The sequence below is a fragment of the Anoplopoma fimbria genome, chromosome 23, assembly GCF_027596085.1.
Source record: "Anoplopoma fimbria isolate UVic2021 breed Golden Eagle Sablefish chromosome 23, Afim_UVic_2022, whole genome shotgun sequence".
Lineage (NCBI taxonomy): Eukaryota > Metazoa > Chordata > Actinopteri > Perciformes > Anoplopomatidae > Anoplopoma > Anoplopoma fimbria.
This window is the reverse complement of record NC_072471.1, coordinates 15819283-15844623: the sequence shown is the minus strand read 5'-3', so window position 1 is coordinate 15844623 and position 25341 is coordinate 15819283. Positions and strand designations below refer to the sequence as shown.

General features: G+C 41.8%; 1 protein-coding gene across 1 annotated transcript; it reads left to right on the top strand.

Moving 5' to 3' along the window:
• The first annotated feature begins 1737 nt into the window (after positions 1-1737).
• pik3cg (phosphatidylinositol-4,5-bisphosphate 3-kinase, catalytic subunit gamma) lies at positions 1738-16500 on the top strand. The gene is given in 25 exon segments (XM_054624368.1): positions 1738-1881; positions 3107-3326; positions 3422-3593; positions 3683-3945; positions 5514-5600; positions 5681-5781; positions 5887-6056; positions 6981-7168; positions 7486-7593; positions 7997-8084; positions 8174-8431; positions 8434-8599; positions 8680-8778; positions 8862-8997; positions 10556-10621; positions 10967-11110; positions 11234-11315; positions 12047-12141; positions 12342-12488; positions 12570-12660; positions 12746-12876; positions 13420-13531; positions 14141-14298; positions 14458-14539; positions 14796-16500. Coding segments are annotated over 24 exon segments (3357 nt in total). The 5' UTR covers positions 1738-1881; positions 3107-3113; the 3' UTR covers positions 14996-16500.
• The last annotated feature ends 8841 nt before the right edge of the window (positions 16501-25341 follow it).

The window sequence follows — 25341 nt, the reverse complement described above, 5'->3', positions numbered from 1 at the left end:
CACAGACAATACATACTGTCATGCTGGTCAGCATGATGACAGACTGTGGTCTCCGCTGTTGTTGTACAGTCTGATGGCAGTGGGCACAAATGAGCGTCTGAAGCTCCGTCCTGCTCTTTGGCAGAATCAGCCGACAGCTGAAAGAGCTGCCCAGCTGCCACAGCTCCTCATGGAGCGGGTGAGGGGGATGGTCCAGGATGGCTCCGAGTTTGGCCTTCATCCTCCTCTCACCCACTGACTCCAGACTGTCCAGCTCCAGACCCACCACAGAGCTGGCTTTCCTCATCATGAGCAGTTCCTTCCCTTCTCCATACTCCATTCTCTTTCCATCATTCTGGTACAAGTTTATCTTTGCCTCATCTGTCCATAGGATGTTGTTCCAGAACTGTACAGGCTTTTTTAGATGTTTTTTGGCAAACTCTAATCTGGTCTTCCTGTTTTTGAGGCTCACCAATGGTTTACACCTTGTGGTGAACCCTCTGTATTTACTCTGGTGAAGTCTTCTCTTGATTGTTGACTTTGACACAGATACGCCTACCTCCTGGAGAGTGTTCTTGATCTGGCCAACTGTTGTGAAGGGGTTTTTCTTCACCTGGTAAAGAATTCTTCGGTCATCAACCACAGTTGTTTTCCTTGGTCTTCCGGGTCTTTTGGTGTTGCTGAGCTCACCAGTGCTTTCTTTCTTTTTAAGAATGTACCAAACAGTGGATTTGGCCACACCTAATGTTTTTGCTATCTCTCTGATGGGTTTGTTTTGATTCTTCAGCCTAATGATGGCTTGCTTCACTGATAGCGACAGCTCTTTGGACTTCATATTGAGAATTGACAGCAACAGATTCCAAATGCAAATCCCACACTTGAAATTAACTCTAGACCTTTTATCTGCTCCTTGTTAATGAAATAATGAGGGAATAACACACACCTGGCCATGGAACAGCTGATCAGCCAATTGTCCAATTACTTTTGGTCCCTTCAAAACGGAGGGACCACGTATAAAATGTATTGTAATTCCTACACCATACACCTGATTTGGATGTAAATACCCTCACATTGAAGCTGAAAGTCTGCACTCAAAGCACATCTTGATTGTTTCATTTCAAATCCATTGTGGTTGTGTACAGAGCCAAAATGATGAAAATTGTGTCAATGTCCAAATATTTATGGACCTGACTGTATGCAGTGTTGCAGTTCATCTCATGGGGCGGCTGTGGCGTAGTGGAGAGCAAGGTAGTTCTCCAATCAGAGGGTCGGTGGTTCGATACCCGGCTTCGGCAGTCGATGTGTCCTTGGGCAAGACACTTAACCCCAAGTTGCTCCTGAAGGCTTGCCATCGGTGTGGACTGGATGTTGCATGAATGTTAGTTAGAGTCTGATGGTGGCACCTTGCATGGTAGCCTGTCATCAGTGTGTGAATGGGTGAATGATATGTAATATACTACTGATTGTAAGTCGCTTTGGATAAAAGCGTCTGCTAAATGACTGTAATGTAATGTAATGTAATCTCTGTTTAGAGGGACTAAACCTCGCTTTTTGTTTCAAAACCAGAACAACTTATTTCTTCTATACCTTTGAACAGTTACATTCATTATTTTATATACATTTTCAAGACCAACTGACAAAAGCAAATACCAACAAATTAATCTGCGTGTCTTCCCTTCATACGAATTATTGCTGTAGTAGTTTATTTTGAAGATAAAAGCCGGAAGTCTGGTTTCTGTCAGCCCAACAGATTGACAGCCTTCCTGAGGAGGAGCGCAGCGGATGTTGCGGAACTTTTAGACTTGTAGATATATTTCATTCTGGTTATCGGTCTCTTCCTGCAGTATAAATGCCGAAATTTAACCTTAAAGCTCCGGGTTTCGTTGCCGTCTCCGTGCATTGGTGAGTCATAAAAATGGGTTTTAAGTTTTTTTAAAGTTTTACTAAACTTGACGCCTCTCCTTCCGATTATTATGGCAGCTGTACCGTTACATTCCCCATATAGTTCAGCTCTGGTTGCTTTTTAAAGTTGTATTTACTCTTGCCAGCGTTGTGCCTGTCTAATTAAATTGCGGATACAGACATAATGACGTTTATGACGTTAAATGACTGTGTCACTCTGTGTAGTTACATCCATGCTGTGTCGAGTTTTGCTTCCTGCTTTTACAAAACTTCCTCTGCTGCTGTTTAAAGAAGCAGAAGGGAAACTCCACTGAGTCCCACAGACATGTCTGTCAACTGAGATCATGAGTTTGTTAAAAGACACTTAAATAAGGCTTTCATCATGACGCACTGCTTTTTGTAGTATTTGAAATTTTGTAAAATACAGAAACACAAATTCCTATACTCTTTGCTTTGGGACAGTCTCAGTCAATAAATCCCCTTTTTAGTTATTTATAGTTATTCATTCATACTTGCCAATAGTCAATAATGCTGAAAAAATTTGAAAAGTTAAGTAAATCTCAGATTTAAGGAGGATAAAATAGGAACATTTCACATCAACTTGGTCAATATCTTTGTATATCCCCTGTTGATCAATTTGTCTCAATGGGACTGCGTTAAAGACTGCTATCTACTCGGTTAATTAACAAGGAGATGGACATTAAATTAATGGTGAACTATTTTGAGATTGATTTATTCCAAGGAGAAATGATCAATCACTCTCCATCATCTCAAAGTGTTAGCAGTCGCTGCTTTTCTATGTTTTATATGATATCTAACTGTATTTCTTTTTATTGACATTCTATTACCAAAACGATTGAAAAATAAATTGATAAATAAAAAAATAAACCACTGATAAATCAACAAAGAAAATAATCCCTACCTTTCTGCATTTTATTCATTTATTTATTATTCTTTTGATAGAAGCGAGGAGTGTTTTCTAGTTTTTAACAGTCATCCAAACAAGACTTTCAAACAGTTGAAATGAATAGAGCCCCAAAGGTCAGAGGTCATAGCTCAGTGTTCCCTTATAGATAGGTGGCTGGTATTACAAATATCTATCTTTCTTAACAATATATATTAATTGATCTGGTGGTGAATTAGTTGCATTACTGACTCATCAGAAAGATGAGATGAATGCAGGATCACGGGATAAGAGTTATTACTTCTATTGGTCCCCCACCAGCTAGGTGATGGACGGGCAGCAGACCCAGGTGAGTGACGAAGAGCCCAAAGTCCTGCGAGAAGAGACCCGGAGGAGGAGAAGAAAGAAGGCCATCTCGTCGTCCTCCTGCACCTCCATGGATCAGATCACTGTGGAGTTCGTCCTGCCCACCACAGCGCGCGGCGGAAGCGGCCCCGACACTCTGCCGCTGGAGGTCGCCGGAAACTGGACAGTTGAGCAGGTCACCTAACCTACTGATTCATCGTCAAAACTGTGGGTTATCCATTAGGGATGTTAAAAATAAATATATGCTCTGGTATATTCCGTTTCCTGCAGGTGAAAGCTCAGGTGTGGCTGAAGGCGGTGACTTTGAACCTCTGTCCTGACTTCTACCAGCGGTTTTCCCCCGACCACTGCATCCTGCTCTACCAGAAGAAAGGCAACGTGTGTGAGATCTACGATAAGCACCAAGTGTTCCAGACGTTGGACTGCATCCGCTACTGGAGAGGTACCATTCACAGACAGACTGCACAGTCACAAACTTTGGTTATTCTGTGGCAATGATGTCAAACCCATCTGTTGTTGTTTTCTAAAAAGCCCTGAAGAAGGATGTGGGGCGGATCCAGCTGGTGCCCCGCCCACAGCCCTCTGACGAGTCCCTGCAGTACCAGCGCTACCTCAACTACCTGATCGGCTACGACGTGACCGATGTGAGCAACGTGCACGACGATGAGCTGGAGTTCACCCGCAGGAAGCTGCTGACGCCACGACGCATCGAGCTGTCCGACCGCGACGCTAAACTCTACTCCGTGGACCCCTGGGTGACCCGCAAGCCGCTGCCTGAGCACCTGCTCACCAAGGTGTGTGTGTATGTGTGTGAAGGTTTATGGTTGAGTTCAGCGGTTCCAAAACATATTCTTCACTTTCACGCCCTAAATAGAATACATTTACAACATTGTCTGAAAATAATGCAAAGCTTGAACATGTGATCTACTGTTTAAAGGGCCAGTGTGAAGGAGTTGGCACCTAGTGGTGAGGTTGCAGATTGCAACCAACTGAAACTTTTCCCTTGTAACACGGTTGCAGACGCGAAAATGTGAATAGCACTATCCAGAGCCCGTGATCTGTTAGACCATTCTGGGGTACTGTAGAAATAAAAACAAAATTCTTATTTTCAGAAGAGTATACACCAAAGAAAACATACTTATTAATATTATATTACATTTCTGCCAATAGATCCCTCTAAATGCTACACACTTGCCCTTTAAGACAAAGTGTCTCCAGTGAAATGTAACAACACTCATTGCTTTCAACAACAACCTTTTTCAAAATGATCTCGCTGTCCGAGACCTACAGGTTTGAAAGTTGTTTGAAATTGTTGATAAAGGCAACTGAACTTGTGATTTTTATTCGAAAGCATAGACTTTATTTAAGAAGTGGCAGTAGTCACCGTGAAATCATCCAGGCCTTAGTTTGTGGACTACGGTTTTGAAGCCCTGAGTTCGATATCTTGGGGTTTTTTGCACCCAGAAGTGACACGAGAGGGTGAAGCTAAGTACAACGGAACGCTGAATAAGACATTTTAGGTAAACAAAATTAACTTTCATGAACTGAAAACACACTATGAAAGGGTTAAAGTTTTAAGACTAAAACACAGAACGGACAGCGTTGTGGTAGCAACCTGTCAATCACAAGGTAGCCCCGCCTTAAAGCATACCCGGCTTTATGGTCTGTTTGACTCTAAATGGATCATAATTTACTAAATGAACATCATGGTGTATTAAAAAAACTTGAAACTAGAGATTGAGACCATAAACTCATGTTTACAATGTTTACTGAAGTAATAAATCAAGAGAGAAGTAGTCATTTCTTACAGACCAGTTTTTGCAACCGAAGGAGTCGCCCCCTGCTGGCCATTAGAACGAATGCAGGATTCAGGCACTTCAGCTATGGTTTCAGAACAGGAGGTTTGCGGCTGTCTGAAAGCCATCGCTGAAGATTTATTTCACTAGGTTTCTGAAACATGTCACTGAAGTATGCAGATTGCATTAGGAAGTTGCCAATAATCTGGTGGGAAAGTTCATACTCTTCTTCCTTGAGGAAGATTCAGAATTCATCCCGCTGTTTAGAACACCCTTGATGCATCACCTTCCCTCGTGAGGAAACCCAGGCTTCTACTGATCTTGTTTTACTATCGTTTACTGGGGAAGTTATAGAGCATCTTTTATTATGTTTCATGTGGTTTAATTCATTTCTGGTCAGCCTCTTCTCAACTAACTCTTTGGCACAAACAAATCTGACGCATGCCATCTGTTTGTTTGTTGCTTTGTCATTTTGCAAAGTAAAACCCTTGTCTTCCACCTTTGTGTATGTTGTCTTTTTAATTAACTCTTTTCACCTTCCTCGGTTCATTCGTTCCTCCTTTTAGGTCAGCAACGCTCACATCCTGGTGGTGATCCACATCGGCACGGCCAGCCAGACCATCAAGGTCTCCCTCGACGATACGCCGGCACAGGTAAACAAATGCGGTGATGACCAACATTCGTGTCTCTTCTGTCACTGTTCCACTTTCTGACAACTTTCCATCTTGTTTAGATGTTGGTGAGCTTTTTCGCCAAGACGGCTAATAAAAGAGTTCTGCTGGGTATCCCTGACAACATGTGTGAAGCCGATTTTGTGCTACGTGTGTGTGGAAGGTATGTGAGAAGCTCAATGCAACATAATTACTCAAACATAGAGATGGTTTTAAGTAGATCATAATTAATATGCTGTTTTTTACAATTTCAAACATGTTCACACAGGGTGGAGTACCTGTACGGGGATAAACCGCTGCAGGACTTCAACTGGATCCGTCAGTGTCTGAAGAACGGGGATGAAATCCACCTGGTTCTGGAGACGCCCCCTGACACAGACCTGGATCTGGTCCAGAAGGAGGACTGGGCCCAAGTGGATGACTGCACCGGAGTCGCAGGTAATCAGTTAGTTTAAAGCTTGGTGAAGGCACTGTCGGAAAAAACAGCATGAATATTTTAGAGCTTAAAAGCATCTGGTCGAAAAAGAACAGCCCAGACCTGCAAACTCTTTTCCAATGAAATAAGCTAGCCGCTCCAAAAGTTGCTAAATCTAGCGAGAAAGTCGGCAACACTATAGCTATCATAGGGCTCAGCGATAATTTAATATGATCATTTATTGTCATTTGATGGAATCATTTATCGAGATATTGTGATACACAATTATGTCTTCTAAATTTATGAAAACAAGCACATTCTAACTCAAAAACAAGAGGATACAAAACTTTGTGGTTATTTCATGTAGACTATTTATTTATTGAATTACCAGAAAACATGCAATATCATGATACATATCGTTATCAAGATATGAAATGACCTACAATCGTCATATCAGATTTTGACCATATCACCACTCCCTACACTGACAGCAAGTCAGTCCTCCCTCCAAAGCCATTCCCATTCTGAGAGAACCAGAACCAGGACTTTCAGACCCTGCTGCAGTAAAATAACAAGGGACTCAGGTGCTCAGAAACACTACCACTTTTGTCCACAGGGACCGCCAAAATACACACAAAATGAAAGTTCTTGCAGTAACTTTAAATATCTGCCTGTACTTTATGAAAGATGCAGGTAGGTTGGCTTAATACAGTCTTGCAATAGCCACAGACCCTATAAAGTTTTTTCTGGTAAAGAGAATTTCAACAAATTTTTTACAATATGTTAACCACCCTAATTTGAAACGTACTGTGTTGTTTGTGTATTTGATGATGTATGAACTCCAACTCTTATTGAGATATGGCCAAGCTGGTACATGTTAACACATTTGGTACAACCAATAGCTTCTTTCAGAGGTAATAATTATCCTGCTAACTTGTCTTTGTCAGGTACCCATGAGCAGCTGACCATCGACGAGAAGGACCATGAGCGGGTGTTCACCATCTCTATGTGGGACTGTAACAGGAAGTTCAGAGTGAAGGTGCTGGGCATCGACATCCCATCCCTCCCCAAAATCCCAGAGTTCATTGTCTTCATAGAAGCCAGCATCTTCCACGGCCAACAGCTTTTAGCCCAGGTGATCCAAAATCAAAGCACACATAAAAGGAATCTGATCTATATTGATTATGGCAGCTGGACAGTGTGTTTAACCTTTTACAGCTCACCCTTGCTGCTCCTTTTGACCCATCACTCCATTATTTTGTGAATTGTCCTATTATGGACTATAACTTGAAACTAGAATCAGGAACTCGTAACTGAGAACCACAACTTTCTCAGTTGAATGTTGGCTTTTTAACCTACAATTTAAGGGAGCACTTATTTTCCAAAACACAGCAGAGACTAAGTATTGAACAGCAGAGCCAGCAGAGTTTAACCCGGCCTTTACTGTCTCAGGAGAGGACGTCCTCTAAAACCTTCAGTGAAGAAGTGCTGTGGAACTGCTGGTTGGAGTTCAACATTAAGATCAAGGACCTGCCTAAAGGAGCGCGACTCAACCTCCAGGTAAACATTTAATTCAGAGGACAGATGGGATAACTTTACAGCGATTGGTGGTTTCAACAGTCATTTATCAATTTCCAAATAGATATCCAAAAGATAATGTCTTTATGCTATGATTTACTGGAGATGAATGAAAGAACTTTGTTTGAGTTGTTGGTCTTTGTACTCTGTTACTAATTGTTACTGCTCTCATTAAAAAACAATGTAGCTTTATTTTTACAATTTATTTTGGCTGCAGGCGTAATTTTTTGGGGTTGTCTATCTGTCCGTATGACAGTTCGCCCTATATTGCCTTGCTTGGTATCGCGATATGTGGCAACATATTGAATGGTAGCCACTGTATTGTGATACGTATCGTATCGCCACATTCTTGCCTATTCCCAGTCCTACTATTTTTCCCGCCCAGGTGGTTTGTGGGAAGCAGCCCCAGACGCCGAACTCCAAGGGAGCCTCCTCCTACCAGGAGAATACATCAGGAACTAGCAGCCATGAAGGTAAGGTCTACTAACGATTGGTTTGCCTACTGTATCATTCAGGCGACCATCCAAAAAGTCCTGCATCCGTCTGTCCGTCCGTCTTTCAGGAAAGACCAAGAGCCGTCTGCTGTACTACGTCAACCTGCTGCTGATCGACCACCGCTCCCTGCTGCGCCAGGGCGAGTTCATCCTCCACATGTGGAAAATGCCGGAGAAGAGCGATGAGAGCAGCAGCAGCATCAACGCGGACAAGCTCACCTCCGCCACCAACCCCGACAAGGCCTCCGCCATGGCCGTCGCCATCCTGCTGGACAAGTACTGCTACCCAGTAGTGTTGCCCAAGAGCCGCGACGTCGTGAGCCGCGACACGGGGGCGAGGAAGCCGAGGGGGGCGAGCGGGGTCAGAGGGAGATGCCCAACCACCTGAAGAAGCAGTTCGCGGCCATCGTTGCCACCGACCCCCTGCATCCGCTCAGCCCCGAGGACAAAGAGCTGCTGTGGCACTTCAGGCACGAGTGTATGCGCAACCCCAGGTACTTATTTTATTCTATACCTGCAAAAGCAAACTACTAAATGTTAGATCATTATGCTATAACTTTGATTTCATCTTCAGGGCCTACCCAAAGCTCCTGGGTTCAGTCAAGTGGGGGAGACAGGAAGATGTTCTGGCGACACACCGGCTGTTGGAGCGCAGCAGCGCGTGGGACAGCAGGTAAACTTGGCTTCACACCGTCACAATACACATCTTGCCCTCAGGGGCTTCAGTGTCCCATCACCCGTCCTCTTGTTCTTCAGCGGCCTGGATGTCGGTCTGGCCATGCAGCTGCTGGACTGCCACTACTCTGACGCTCAGGTTCGCTCCATGGCCGTCAGGAAGCTGGAGACTCTGGAGGACGACGATGTGCTCAGATACCTCCTGCAGCTCGTACAGGTGCGTCCTTCTTTTTTTCTACGCCGACGAAGGCAGATCAGCAGATACAGGCTGCTTGTTTGGCCCCTGACGTGTTTCCAAAAGTGTCTCTGTGGTCGGTTTTGCATGAGCAATATGAATTATGAGCTGAGGCCAACAAAGGGCCCTATGTTGTGATAGGAAAATGACTCTCACCATTACAGCGTTGTGTCTGTATCATATGAGCTTTATTGATATGTTGAGGGTGACTACCGAAATGTATTCTCACACACAGAGAAATAGATGCAGCACAGTGTGGAGTCAACTTTCATTTACAGTTTAAGCTAAAAGATGAAACGTTGCAAAATAGATTCCCAAAAAACGGAGCAGGACTATTTATACACTTGGGGGTTGCAGGTGTCACAGCAAAAAGTAGTATGTGTGTGTAACAAGGACAAATTAGATTCTCCAAAAGAGGAAAACCTGCCTTGTAAAGGTGTCAGACTGTTTGCATACGTAATTCAACACTTACATTCTATTTAGTACGCTTGAACAGTATGTCTGAAACTTTACCCTACTATCTGTCTGTCTACTCCCCTGACCTGTCAATCCGCCCTCTGCGTCCTTCAGTCAACATTTGAATAGCTGTCCTGTGTGTGAGCACGATGAGCTCTGTGTTTTCACTGCACTTCCTTTTACTGCCACTGTCCCCTTTCTGCCTCATCACACTCTGAACTCTGAATAACCCTCCCTTTCCAAGCCGGTCGGAGAACTACGGTGGCCTTCAGGTAACTTTACAACAAGGCGGCAACCTCCGGTTCTGCTGAGTAAAGCTTATCCAGAACTGTCCTAAACTTGCATTCTCTCTACTGACCAGCAGGGGGCGACTCATCTGATTGCAAAAAGAAGTCTGATTGTATAGAAGTCTATAAGAAAAAGACTCTACTTCTCACTTGATTTATTCCCTGAGTAAACAATGTCAAAATGAGTTTATGGTCTCAATCTCTAGTTTCTAGTATTCATCAATACAGCATGATGTGCGTTTAGTAAATGATGGTCCATTTAGAGTCAAATAGACCATAAAGCAGGGTATGCTTTCTTGCGATTGACAGGTAGCTACCGAGTCTCTACGTCACTCCTCCACAGTCCAAATATGATCACTTTTGTTCATTGGTTGCAAAAAAGTAAATGGCAAAAATGCAAAAGGCTCTCTCGTGAAACATGGCGGTGGAACATGGGGGATGCATTCTATGCTAACGTAAAAACTCAACAGGGTGCCGTTTAAATAAAAAATGTCAAACCTTCATCTATTTCTTCATCAGCTTCTTTTTAGATTTCCACCATGTAGTTTGGAGTGTGTCCAGAGTGGTTTTGAATGGGTTTCACATGTCAAAAGTAATGGTTTACTATGTGTTTGCATGTGTGTTCACTGAAACCTGAAAGTCCTGTGGTTTTAGATGCATTTATTAGAAATATCGTGTGTGTGTGTGTGTGTGTGTGTGTGTGTGTGTGTGTGTGTGTGTGTGTGTGTGTGTGTGTGTGTGTGTGTGTGTGTGTGTGTGTGTGTGTGTGTGTGTGTGTGTGTGTGTGTGTCCTGCAGGCGGTCAAGTTTGAGCCGTACCATGACAGCGCCCTGGTCCGGTTCCTGCTGAAGAGAGCTCTGAGGGTAAGCAGGACCAACATCTGGGTCTGTTTCTCTCACTGTCTTACTTGGTGTGTGTGTGTGGGTCTGTGTGTGTGTGTGTGTGTGTGTGTGTGTGTGTGTGTGTGGGTCTGTGTGTGTGTTTGAGTTCCTGTGGTTTCCGTCTCTCTGCCCATTCATCTGTCCTGTATTTGTGTGTTTCTGTTTTTCTCCCAACAATGAAAAGATTTTGTCAAATATTTCCTTATTCTGTCTATAGAATCAACATTACAAGTCTGTCATGTACACGGACTTATTTGATAATAATCAGATAACATTATTGTCTCTGTTTTCCACCTGATCCTATTTACAGTGGTTTTCTCTCCACAGAGTAAGCGTATCGGTCATTTCCTCTTCTGGTTCCTGCGCAGTGAGATCGCCCAGTCCATGCACTACCAGCAGAGATACGCCGTCCTGCTGGAGGCCTACCTCAGAGGCTGTGGTGAAGACATGCTGCAGGACTTCAGGAAGCAGGTGAGCCTATGAGTCGGGCCTTGTACTAGCCTCCTTAAACAAAATGGTGTAGTGTAGAACAGAAAAAGACACAAGGTTTAGCTCTTTAAGTAACTGACATAATGATGTTACGCTGCTCTCCAGGTGGAGATGACGGACGCTCTGCAGAAAGTAACCCGCGAGATGAAGGCCATGTCCGCCGACAAGTATGACATCACTGCACAAGGTGAGGCAGGGCTCCAGACTAACTTTTCTACTGGTAGCACTGGTGCTATCAACTTTCTCAGGTGGTCGCGCCAGCACATGATTTGGTCACACCTTTTTTGTTACACCATGGTATTAATCAGTGAATGAAAGTAACTAAGTACATTTAATCAAGTGATGGACCTAATTTTGATGCTACCTTCTACTTCACTACGTTTCGGAAATATTATACTTTTTACTTCACCACATTTAATTTTTATAAGGAGTAAACAAAATACAACAGTAAAATGAATACAATTAGCTCGATTGCAGTCAGATACAACATAAAAATGCATCTTACATGTTACTGCGTCAATAATAATGATATTAATAATCTAAAATCATAACACATACTAATGCAACAAATAAACTTAAAGTATATTTTCTTGATTATATACTTGCATAAATTAACTTAAGTAAGATTTTGAATTCAGGACTTTTACTTGTAACAGTATTTTATCATTGTGGTGTGAATACTTTTACTTAAGTAAAATATCATAGTACTTGTTCCACCACTGGTATTATTACTGTTGTAGCGCTGTGGCAAAGCACAGACTCTAACCTGCAATATTCAGTTCCCATCGTTCTATGAAGAGAATCCCTCTAATATTGCATGAGCTCCTTCCATAAATTTAGCCATTAAGACCAGATGATTCAAGTAAAACACATGTCCATGCAGTGAGACTAAAGCTTTGTGTGTTGTGTGCTTGTCAGTGGTGTTTCAGTTGCGTCAGAAGCTGGAGACTCTCTCTCTGCCGGAGAGCTTTAGAGTCCCTTACGATCCTGGACTGAGAGCTGGAGCCCTGATGGTGAGGGACACACACACACACACACACACACCCACACCCTCACACACACACACTGGCAGAGGAGAGAACCATACACACTGATACCCAGATGTCTGCAAGTCGAACGTCAATAAAAAACAACACATGAAACCAGTTTTGCAGGTGCAATAAATACACGTTACTACCTGCAGTATAAACACTGCTTGTGTTTGAACGCGCAGATCGAGCAGTGCAAAGTGATGGCCTCCAAGAAGAAGCCGCTGTGGCTGCAGTTCAAAAGGGCCGACCCCACCACTCTGTCCAAGGACCCCATCGGCATCATCTTCAAAGACGGGGACGACCTCAGACAAGATATGCTCATCCTGCAGGTGAGCGGCGGCGCGGCCTCCTTAGCGCTGCGTGTTAGCACAAAAAAAAAAAGACTCATCTCCCCTCTCGTGTCCCTTCAGATCCTGCTGATCATGGAGTCCATCTGGGAGACTGAAACACTGGATCTCTGTCTGTTGCCATACGGCTGCATCTCCACTGGGAACAGAATAGGTCAGATATTCAGTGAAAGGCAAATTAGTTGAATATTAAGATCAGTCTGTGAGATTTCCCCCCCTTCCTTCTGTCTTTATTTCAGGTATGATTGAGATTGTTAAGGACGCCACCACCATCGCTAACATCCAGCAGAGTGTCGTGGGAAGCACCGGGGCGTTTAAAGATGAAATCCTCAACCAGTGGTTGCGGGACAAGTGCGTCAGCGAGGACAAGGTACGCATCGCAACCAGCTTTATTTTGACCAGAAACAGAAACTTGGTCTCCAAACACATCCATCCATCCCTCCAGATACAAAGCACTTTGTCTCCAGCTGCTGCTCTGTTTATCAGATGTCACAGGAAGTGGCAGTGCGACAGACAGGAAAGACGCAACAAACAAGGGGTTTTCCTGTCCTTGTTACACACACATACTACTTTTTGCTGTGACACCTGCAACCCCCAAGTGTATAAATAGTCCTGCTCCGTTTTTGGGAATCTATCTTGCAACGTTTCATCTTTTAGCTTAAAGTTGACTCCACACTGTGCTGCATGATGTTTATTGTCTAGTACACCATAACAAAATGTTTACATCACATCTACAGTGAACTACTTAACGGAAGGGACACGTCCAGTTCAAGCCTCCAAACAGCCATCTATTCTTATTGAATCTGACATTTCAAAGTACAAACCTTCCTCTCTGAAGCCCACAAACCAAACCTCTAGGTCACAGCCCAGTTATTGCCCTAGATATATGATGGCATTCTCTCTCTCTTTATAGTTCCAGCAGGCTGTGGAGAGGTTCCTGTATTCCTGTGGTGGCTACTGCGTGGCTACCTACGTTCTGGGTATTGGGGATCGCCACAATGACAACATCATGATCACTGAATCTGGTAATGATGGCATATGTCTGTACTTCCGTTTGAATTTGGGACAAACCCCCCCCCCCCCCCCCAAAAAAAAAAGTTTTTAATTTAATTTAATTTAATTTAATTTAATTTAATTTAATTTAATTTAATTTTATTTTACTTTATTTTATTTTACTTTACTTTACTTTATTTATTTTATTTTATTTTATTTTATTTTATTTTATTTTATTTTTTAAATTTTATTTTAAACTTCCTTATTATACATGGCTGCACATTTCTGTGGTCACAGGTATTCATAAGTGAAAATATGAGTCATACATGCACACAAACACTTACAATACATCCACTAAAGATAACAACTGAAAATCTGAACCATTTTCAAATCATTGTTATAATGTCTGTATATTTTATTCAAACTCTGTCTGTAAACAGATCTCAAACTTTGAAAAACATTTTAAAAGCTCAGGTCGGTTACATCAGAGAAACCAGCAAGAATAACCTACATTAAAAAAAAATGTATACAACCAGAAAAACCTGGCCCAGTGATGCCAACTAAATAAATACACTTCTACGTAGGAATAAAGCATGGAGCTCAGGAGGTACTGAAAAGGAATCCCCTTTGTGTTTCTACAGGGAATCTCTTCCACATCGACTTCGGTCACATCCTGGGGAATTACAAGAGCTTCATGGGGATCAGTAAGGAGTGGGTTCCCTTCGTGCTCACGCCAGACTTCCTGTACGTCATGGGAACGTCAGGAAAGAAAAGTAGCCCCCACTTCCAGAAGTTCCAGGTGCAGCAAATTAGATTTTTTCTTTGTTTTCATGTGAATACCTTAAGAATGTCAATCAGCTGAGCACAGCCACTGTAGCCAAGAGGTGTCAAATCTCCTGCATGAATCAGTCTGTGTGTACAGCATGCATGCATTTAAGATCCTTTATCTCTGTCTCAGGACGTGTGTGTGAAGGCTTACCTCGCCCTTCGGCACCACACCAACCTGCTTATCATCCTCTTCTCCATGATGCTGATGACCGGTACGTCTTCCTTCCTTATAATACCCAAAGATTTTGAGCCCTTTTCACAGCAGAACAAAAATCTGTTACCATTATTAATTTCTCCATGTTGTAGTTCAATATTTAGGTATGTAGTTTAAACTCACGGACTAACTCATTTAAAAGAAGACGGAACAACTATAACCAGATGTATTTCTGAGGAAATGAACAGCTACTGATACATGCTCGTACTTGTGCCTGAAAAGATGAGACTCTTATTATTATTATTTTTTAACAGGCATGCCCCAGCTGACCAGCAAGGAGGACATCGAGTACATCCGCGAGGCGCTGACTGTCGGCCGCAGTGATGACGAGGCACAGCGCCACCTACTGGACCAGATAGAGATCTGCAGGGAAAAGGGCTGGATGGTGCAGATCAACTGGTTTGTTCACCTGGTGCTGGGGATCAAGCAGGGTGTGGAGAAACGGTCCACTTAGGACTCTGTTTTAATAAGGAAAGTTTAAGATTTCCTTCATATATATCTTTTTTATTATTATTATTTGAAGTAAATAAGTCTTACAGCAGTGGACTGAAAATTCTGGATGAACACAGCTTGAGATTTTAGAAAATATAAAGAAGTTTTTATGAAGAATTACGTGATTAACTAAGAGATGGGACGGGAAACTCATTTAAACTTTGGAGAAAGGCTGGAACTTTTAAAGCAAAGCAAAGCCGATTTTAACCTGTGACGCTGTATGTATGCAGACAAGATGCATACATGCTAAATTGAATGTTATAAATTCAAAAAGTTCCACAAGAGTGGATGTTTTATTTGCACTGCTTAGACCAAGTCAAACATTCACAACAAACTCAATCACATTTAGAGTTTTTTTCTCTATGACAATCATCTCATTAGTCTTTGCTGCTCACAGCATTACTTCTCATTTCCACACATTTTTAAACTGTTTCTCAGACGGAACCTAAAACAGTGAATGGTTATGATTTTGGTTGAAAAAGAAGCCTTTTGAAAATAAAAAATCGAACCAGAGTAATGAATCGGATCTCTACACACGTCTATTTTAATCCTTTTACAAACTCAAACTACTTCCTGTTTCTAGTCGTTATTTCCTGCTGAGGAAACACATTTCTCTCACATTTCCTTCACATTGTTTTCATTTTAAAACGCAGTACGTGTCACACTGTTTATTGGATTCTCACTGGTGTAGTGCTACACTGTCTGGTAGATTGAGTATTAAAGAATCAGTCTATTAAAGAAGTTGAAAAATGTTTAATATTCATAACATAGATTATGTCTTAAAAGTCAAATTTGGACTTGCTAATTTATAACTGCTGTAAAAGACTGTTAAAGGCTCTACATCCTGGTGTGTCAGGGACATTTAGCACATGCTGGTCAGTGCTGTTGTTATTTCGTTATAGGATGGTGGAACTCATATTTGTTTTATTATTTGTCTGCAACCAATGATGTTGAATATTTTAATAACATCAAGAAAATGAGAAGTCAAAATAATTGTATGTGAGCCATGTGATCTTAGTATTATGTCTTAATAGTTTAAGTTTTTATGTTAGGCCATATTTCACATAAGCCAACTTTGACTAAAAAGCTAAAAGTTCTCTCTGGGTTTTTGTTGTTGAAATTAATCCTGACAAAGGTATGAAACCACAGCTAAAGACAAGGGCAAGTTAAGATATGAGGTTAAACGAAACCGAGAATTAAATATATATTGTATATAGAAAGAGGATCCGAGTTTTTGTCACATCTAATGAAGATAAGTTATTTCCCAGTTGGAGAAAGCTTTGATAGGCATCAGCGGTTTGAAAGCGTTTTTAAAGCTTTCATAAAAACATGTTGGTAGGATCTAAACCTTCATTTCTTTCCCTCAGAAATAACATTTTATATGGAAGTCTTTTGTAACTGTTAATTCTTTCAATCATCAATTTTTGAAATAAAATGTAATGATATCAGACTATTAAAGTTATGTGCTCTGCGTTTTGTCTTTCACAAGTCTTCAATAATAAGGAATATTCTGGCCCTGACTCGTTTAAAATATATTCTGTGATAATTGACTTTATCCACAAGGTGGCGTAACACAGCAAGTCTTCTCCTAGAGTTACAGATTTCAACACTGACACTATAGAGCCTCCTCTCCTCTCCTCATTCACCTCCTCCTTCCATACTCTTCCTCTCACATTCCCCTGGTCCATCCTGTCAGTTTCCCATTCATCTCTTCTTCCTGCTCCTCTTCCTCTCCTCCTCTTTTCCAGCTCTAATTGAACAGGAAAGGTACGAGAGGGTGTGAGTGTACTGAACGAGGAACAAGTGTCTTTCATGCCACTCTGTGTTGTGGCTGTTAGCTGCTGTATAGGTTGTGATGTACAGGGTGTTGAGGGACTAAATGGATTAGACAGATAAGCCTCTTCACTCCCCGCGGCTTTAAGGCCTCTTTCTGTACTCTGTTACTCTGCTAAATGTAAGCTTTTTAGCACCGCAATGAATTTATCCTGGAGGTGATGGGAGTGAATAGAGCGAAATGTGAATGGAACGCAGAACCTCTCCTCCCTTTGTTACCTGTGTCTCTTTAGCATTCTCATTGTTACAGATGAATTTGTATATATATTTTTTAATGTATGACGCCTCTGAGTGCCAAAAGTCATGTATCTTCAAGGAATCACATCATCTAAATTCACATCATTTTCAAACCAGACTCGATGAAAGTACATAGCTGGTAATAGAAAATATTAACAAATTTTACACATTGAATAAGATAGTAAATGTAAGATAGTAAAAGTAAATGTAACGGAAGTAAGTGGGGAAAATGTATTTCCAATTAAATTCAAAGTATGCAATGTTATCAATGCAAACTTTAAAAATAACCCATCCCTCTCTATTATCTCCATCATTCTCTACAGATAGCTAAAAAAAAGGTACAAAGTTAATGAAGTTCAAAAACACATCATAAGTTTTAGAAGTCATAATAGTTTAAGTCAAGGGGACAAAGTAATTTTGCAAGAGAGAGACTGTGCACTGACTTTACTTTAAAGGTAATTTTTTCTCTTTTAAACTGAAATCACTGACGCTAAATATTATGTGTCTTTTCATATGACCGTGACCAAAAATTCTCTCCTGAAAATACTTTAGCCTACATCTTACTGGCAGTGACCCATTTGCAGTGTCAGATGGGAACTTAAAAGGTACCCAGTGGGGTTTTTGACCACCTGTTGTGCTATGAACTAGTGGTTTTGTGAGATAAATCACTGTTTTGATTGTAACATGCAGCGGGCTTCGTGATACAAAGGGCTGTGAAGAAGACAGCTAGCAAACACAACTTACATTTTTTTTTAGGAGGTAAGAAAATGCATGTTTTTAGGTCTCAAGTATAAACTTAATGTGTTTTGGTGAGTAAGACTGAACTTAAACAAACCAAGAAAACTCCACATGATGCTTTGAGGTTAAATTAGAAATTCAGAGCATTTCTAATGCCTCCAAATAGCTCTGAGGGTGGCAAGCTGAGCCGGCAGCCAGCAGCAAAACGGTGCTAACAGTGCCGACATAGCAAACAGTGTTTACCAGAGGGGGGACCTGAAGGTGGGCACTCGATTCCAATAATCAAATTCAAATGTGCATTCTTAATGTCTTGCTTGCTGACAAACAAACAGCGAACAAAACTATCCACTATAATATCTTGGTGGAATAAAAAAAAATTGTATTCTCACAGGTGGGGATGGATCTGTAACTATAATTTCATAGTTTGTATTACAAAACCTGAAAATTCTGTTTTTTCTAATAGTAAGTAGACCAATTGAAAATCACTTTAGCAACCTTGATCCAAATTACGGACTCACTTTGGAAATAGTTGCTGGCTGATTTCCAAGAAAACACATTTGTTTCACGTGCACTGCAGCATTTATGGAATGATGCCCCTCAGCTCTGACAGGTGTGTGAGAGGTCGGTGTGGGAGGAAACTGTTCGAAATTGGAGCGTTGCGAATCGATTTTGCTCTACTCCTCTATTACCTCTGGTTCCTCTCCAGGAAGACATGAACCAGATCAGACGACGGGGGAAATCACTGGGCGTGTGTGTGTGTGGTGTGTGTGTGTGTGTGTGTGTGTGTGTGTGTGTGTGTGTGTGTGTGCGCTCATATGTACCCTGTATGTGACTCTGTGTTCGTGAGGAACAATTTGAATTTCAGATCTTCAGGGTGAGGATCTGGCCGGTCCTCACTTCTCCAAGGGGTTACTTCAGGGTCAAGACATGGGTTGAGGTTAATTGGAGTGAATTAGCACACATCAGGCTATGGGCTTAGGTGATATGTAGAGCTGAAATGTTAAGAGCTAAGGAAGGCACCTAGTCAATGGCGGTCCTCACGTCCTCAAGTACTGAAATCGTGCATGCATGTGTGGAATATTTGGTATACACTTCAATACAAATGTAAATGCTGACACGCTGTTTGTATATATGATTATGATGTGTGGGTGTGATGCACTTCAGTCTATTTATGGCGGCTGCCTTGAAGTGGCTTAAAGAATATAAATACCCATTTAATGCTGTGCCTTTGAATTCAGTCTGACGAAGATATCTCCATTCATGTATTTACACCATCTTCCTTGAGAGTGAAGGATACATCGTTTTCTCTAATGCTAAATGCTAAATCTAACGCTAGCTAGCTAGCGTGCATAAACAAAAACCGTGTTTGCACTGTGACTGCATTTTTTTTCCAATTTTTTCGCCCTTTTGTGGCTGTATGTTCAAGAAGTAGAGTCAAGAGTCATACATTCATATTTTTCACTAAAGTTGGAACATCTTTAACTCCGTGCGTGACCAAGTCTCTCATTTGTGCTGCTTAGTGAGTCTTTGCATTGACTTATCTTGCCGTTTCCATCTGAACATATCTTAAGAGAGTAGTTTGACATTTCCGGCGCTTTAAGCCAGGCTGACACTCTATCAATTAAGCCCAATTTAAACCCTGAATCGGTCACCCAAGACTACTTAAGGACTGGACCAAATTTCTGTCAATTCCTTTGTCATGAATGCACTTTGAGGGAGGTCAAGACACCGGATTAATAGCCTGAATGATCAACAATCTGGCCGACATTTTGGTTGATTGTCTTGCAGTTTGAGCATGCTGAGGTTAAAACAAGCAAAGTGAGGGTGTTATAGTAATTTTGGTGTGTATATTTTCTATGTTGTGGCTCAAACTGTAGTCTGAGACTGAGACTGATACAAAATTTAGCTTGGCTGCGGAACACACAGATTATAAAGTGGTTTTGGTCATCCTATTATAAGAAACTTTATTCAAAATGTCACTGGACAAAATCAACCAATTTACAAGATGAAGCTGAGACTCTACGAAATTACTGCACCCAGTCAACAGCGTAAAATGTCAAATTGTAATTTTTTGTACACAATAAATCAGATATTACATGTTAATTCTTGATTTTTAGAAATGCCGTTCAGTGGATTTTGTACCCGAGCCATGCAAGCTCTTTTCTCCGTTTCCAGTCTTAGAGCAAAGCTAACCATCTGCTGACTGTCGGTCAGTGCCTCTTTGCTCCTAATACCGATGCACCAGGCTTTCTACATTACATTACATTACATTACAGTCATTTAGCAGACGCTTTTATCCAAAGCGACTGACAATAAGTGAACTCTAACTCAAATGTATACCCACCAACGTCATTAATAAACTGACATAGTATAAAGAGCGAAGTAGTTTACACAGGGCAGGTGGGAGGGGAGGTGAGGGGTCAAATCAATAAAGACATTATGCATGTAACAAGTGGAAACTGAAAGAGCACAATAGTTTGAAACTTAGGGCGCTAACCAAGTATCGGTATTTGATGAGTTGGGTGGAGTGTGCTATCAATCCTCCCATCTAACCCTCTGCCAAAAAGTGAATAAGATTATCTCCCAAAATGTTGAACTATTTTTTTAAGAGGTCAAATGTAAAACGAGAAAACTTACATGACAAGAAAATGTATATGACAAGAAAATGTATATGACAAACTCTAATATAATCAATCAAAATGTGTAACATGGTTGCTGTCAGTATATGTTGAGACATAACAAATCCAACAGGAGTATTTGCTTAATTTTTTAAAAACTAAAATGAGTGTTCGGTCTTATGACAGAAGCCAATTGCAAAATGTGCTTCAGTAAAGCTGGATTGTGATTCTAAAAACCCAAAGTGCCTAAGAATAGAGCAGATGTTCCTAAAATAATCCCAGTAAACATCCCTTCTGGGAGAGACGTCCCATCACACACCTGTATCCTCCCAGATTTACACCTCCCACAGGGGCCTGCTTTTATCACACTCTGACCCGTATGTTACCCTTTGAGTTTACATTGAACTTGACCTCTCCAAGTGAACATTTAAGAAGTGCTAGCCACATAACACGGTCAACGACATGACCACCGGGCCGCCTGTAGTCCGAACTTGACCTTTTAGCGGTTTCCTCAATTACAACTCTTAGCCGTTTATGTTACAGCCTTTAATATTTAACACCCCAAACATATCTGCACCCGCTGTAACTGGACACTGAAATTGAAAGTGTGTTTGGGGTGACGAACGTGTGTGTGTGTGTGTGTGGGTGTGTGTGTGTGTGGGCACTGCCGTTCTGTGTGCCACATCAGATACCCTTACTGACAGAATAAGAGGGCGCATGGGAGTGGGTGCTGGTGTGTGTGCGTGCTTGTGTGTGTGCAACCTGACACTGCCTCTCACACTCTATCTGTATATAGCATCAGTTACCATCAGGTAGAACAATTAGTCGCAGAGGAGGTTGGCCAAGCAATTAGACTGGGAGGAAGTAGAATGTGCAACATGGACCTCTGTAGCAAATTTGATCATTTATTTAATTCATTGCTTCCCTTAAAGCGGTGGAAAAGAAACCATATTTGATAATAAAATAGACAAATGTACAAGCCTGTGCGCATAAACACTTTGATGGGAAGGCTTACTACACTCCCAAGGTGCATTTCGGCAACACACAACCAGTCACTGAGGTAAAATTCTGCCCCTGAGAAAGTTTTTGCTTTTAACAGATAAAATAAGTCCGCTTTGGATTTCTGGATCAATTTTGCGTAAATTCAGATTTTGTTTATAACTGTGACGTAAATGCATTTAGTATTTCTTCTCCATGGCAACGGCAGCCAAGACTCATGGGTATTGTGGTAGTGAGAGCTGTACAGCTAAATGACATAACATGGACAACAACGTTGAAAATAATTAAAACTGGTGTTGCAGTAAATAGGAGACCCTGAGTTTCTATGTTTAATAAAATAAAGATATTGGTTAAAGAAAATGTTTAAACAGGGATATAAACACTTCTGTAACCACATCGTGACTCTATCTGCTATCAAAGATGCTCTATAACAAAAGATGAGGCATTACAAGCCGTGCACATGGTATGTATGGTAAAGGTATACACCTCCTGTCTCCTAACTTATTTATGTTTTCTTTCGCTAACATTAGATATTTACGCAGCTAACAGCTAAATTTAGCATTACGGAAATTAGTTAGCTGGGGCTTTTGTTGTGACCTCAAATTTTGACACAGTTTGGCTTACGTTAACGCTAGACTTGTGACAGATCTTGCGAGAGTGTCTTGCTACAGATCTTTTTTTTCAGAAAAAGTACAGATCAAGTTAATTTGTTTCCCTGAAATATGCAATTTTAGTGTCAGAATGCTCGTAAAATGTGGCTTGTTAGGGTCAAACATTTATTCCGGTGACTATGGTCATAATCTGTGCCCATGTTCACTTCTTCCATTGGATGTAAAAGACTTGGGACCTGCCTCTCGTCTCCTAAAGGGGCGGGGCAGTGGCCTTTTGCTGGAGAGTTGCTACGTTCCTTGGTGCGTTACTGCCACCATCTGTCAACCAGTGGAATAGAATAAATAGCAGAAATGTGTATTGCGTCCCTCGTTCATATATTTGCTTTTTTGTACATTAGCTTGTAGAACATGTCATTTGAACAAACCAACGGACTTGGGGCCTATTTATAAAACAAAATAAAAGCACCAAGTGGTCAAAAACTCCACAGTGTGCCTTTAATTCTGGGATATCTGGTAAATCATTAGTATTTTCTTTTTTTTTTACATTGGAGTTCCCCTCACCATTTCCATTTGCTATTCTTGACAAGATTGCGATTGCAATTGAAGGATCTGGAAAAAGGATATTAAGTAGACCTTTGAGTGCAGAGATTATTTTGTCACACAGTTGCAGTACATTTAAAGCAATTATTTGACGGACTGGAAGCCAGCGTAGACATTTGAGGACTTAATTACAGCTCTATTAGTCCCTGTTAAAAGTCTAGCAGCAGTGTTCTTCTTTTTTTTTAAGAAACACCTGAGGAAAACCCTTTTTAATAGAACAATTAGGTGTTCTTAATCTTTTAGCAGATTAATTATCTGATCCTCTGCCCTAATTTTCAGCTGCTAGCCTGACTTCGTTGTTACTTTTGCTGAGGCTACGCTTGAACCAGCCCAGAATACCACGCCACATGTCCCTCACGCGAATTGTCCTCATCTCCTTTTCCTGGGTTGAACTCCTTATTGTGTAACTTAAGTTTGCATTGGGACGCCCCGGTCTTTAACTCTATGCAGCAGACCCATGAGACGCCACAGCACAGCAGCTTAACCCCAACAGAAGGCAACGTAATTAATGCACATAAGAGGGCCCAATAATCTCTGCTCGTCTCTGTGTGGCTGTAATTCCTTTTGCGGAACACCCAATCGGCCAGCCGGTCTGTTACCCATGAGTGTGCAGTGTATTAAGCAAGTGTACACAATAAGCTGAGTGGCGGAGTTACTGCTACTCAGTCAGCCATTTGGAGGAGCGTATTATCCCGGCAGAGCTTAGCTTCCTCTGAGCCGAGGATTGCTCTACTGAGTCAGAGTGTTGCTGCTGCTCCTCTCACCTGCTGCTGACGGCGAAACCAGCATGGCTGACTGACTGGCTGGGAACTCAGCTGGAGTCGCTTGGAATTGAGGCGCAATGGCTCTCCGCAGATCCCCCTCCTCCACCTGCACAGGTGAGTGCCACGGTAACGAATAGGGAACCCAGCTGGACCCTCCTTTTGTGTGGCCTGTCCTGCCTGTCCCTCCTGTATCCTCACCCAACAAAAAGGACACACTAGACAGGACCACCGTAGAGTAACCCGCCTATTGTCCATTCCCATTAACCCTCAATGTGTGTGTGTGTGTGTGTGTGTGTGTGTGTGTGTGTGTGTGTGTGTGTGTGTGTGTGTGTGTGTGTGTGTGTGTGTGTGTGTGTGTGTGTGTGTGTGTGTGTGTGTGTGTGTGTGTGTGTGTGTCAGTGTCACGGCCGCGTGGGGCAGCCGTCAACAGGCAGGCAGGGTGTACAGTTGCATGGGAGGCTGCTGTAGTTTTAATTTGATTATTCATTCAGACCCCTCTGTGCTGATGTAGTCCCCCTCGTTGTTCTCAGCGAGGAACTATTGAACACAACAAAATCCGTTTTTTTGCAGACAACTTTATCTTAGACATGTGCTCCCTCGCAGTAGACCTCAGACGGGGCAGTAATCCGGGTCAGTCTGCAATGACTGACTGCTGCTGTGCTTTTTACTGTAGGTGAGGTGAGGAAGGCTGATTTCAAATGGGCCCTTTTAGTTTAGTGATACAGCAGGGTAGTGCTAACATTCTCATAAACCCTGAAAGGCCAAAAGAAGCATCCCTTGGGGAGGTGACTTAGCAAGAAACAACTTTGTGTGTGCGTTGATATTTTCATTGGGCTGCTCCCGGGGGAAAACATTTTGACATGATGCAGGCAGGCGATATTGACTGCGGCAGGCGGAATGATTTTGGCAGCTCTGGGACGTCAGGATTTACTATCGAGCCTCCTGGAGGTTTTGTGTTCCAAAGTCATTATAATACCATATCCTTGATGGGAGATGGCCGATTGATAGTCAATAATGACTTCCCAGCTGTTGCGCACACTGCCTTGCTTTGGCATCCAAGCCAGACTACGTAGTTTGTTTACCCGGAATAGTGCATGTGGAAAGTTCCATCAGTGCTGCTGTGTGGAAAGTTAAAGACCCCCTCCAGACATGTTTGAACACATACAATTAATAAGCTAATAACAATTTGACAATCTGATATATTTTTCTTCCAAGTAAAAGAAACAATTACCTTGTTGAAAAATCTGGAAATGCCATCTCCTTCTCCGTCATAAAAGAAAATCTATGTTCGAATTTTTTTAACAGTTAAAGTTTAACTGCTTGACATAAAGTGTCTGAAAATGTTCAGTTTATGTTCACTTGAGGCTTCGGGTTTCCACATCACACTTGTATAAGTTGTATATTGAACAACGATTGGTTTCAGTTGTGAAGTCAGGAAATCCTTGTCATACGTACAACCTTTTAATTTGGATTTAAAGGTGCCCTGTGGAGTTTTCTGGTCAACAAACAAAAGTTATGTTTACAGTCAGTGTTATTCACCCAAATGCATTGTTAGTGTCATTAATGTGTTGAATGCATTACCTTCCACATGAAACTTTTTAATGGCTTATTTCTACATCTTTGTTAGCGCATTGCTGTGTTTCTTGGCACATTACTACCACCTGTGCATCAGTGGAGCAGTGTCAAATAATATTGTGTATCGCATCACCCACATGAGCATCCTCGTGAATGAGAAGAAAAACCAAAAAGGGGCCCATTCCACAGCTCAAATAGAGGCAAAAAACTCCACAGGGAGCTTTTAGGGTGACAGAGGAACTTCAGGATGAATGTGAAATCAGCCACCTTGTGTAGAACTCTGCACATACATCATTCTGCACAGTAAAAATCAAATGTCTAAGTAGAAAAGCA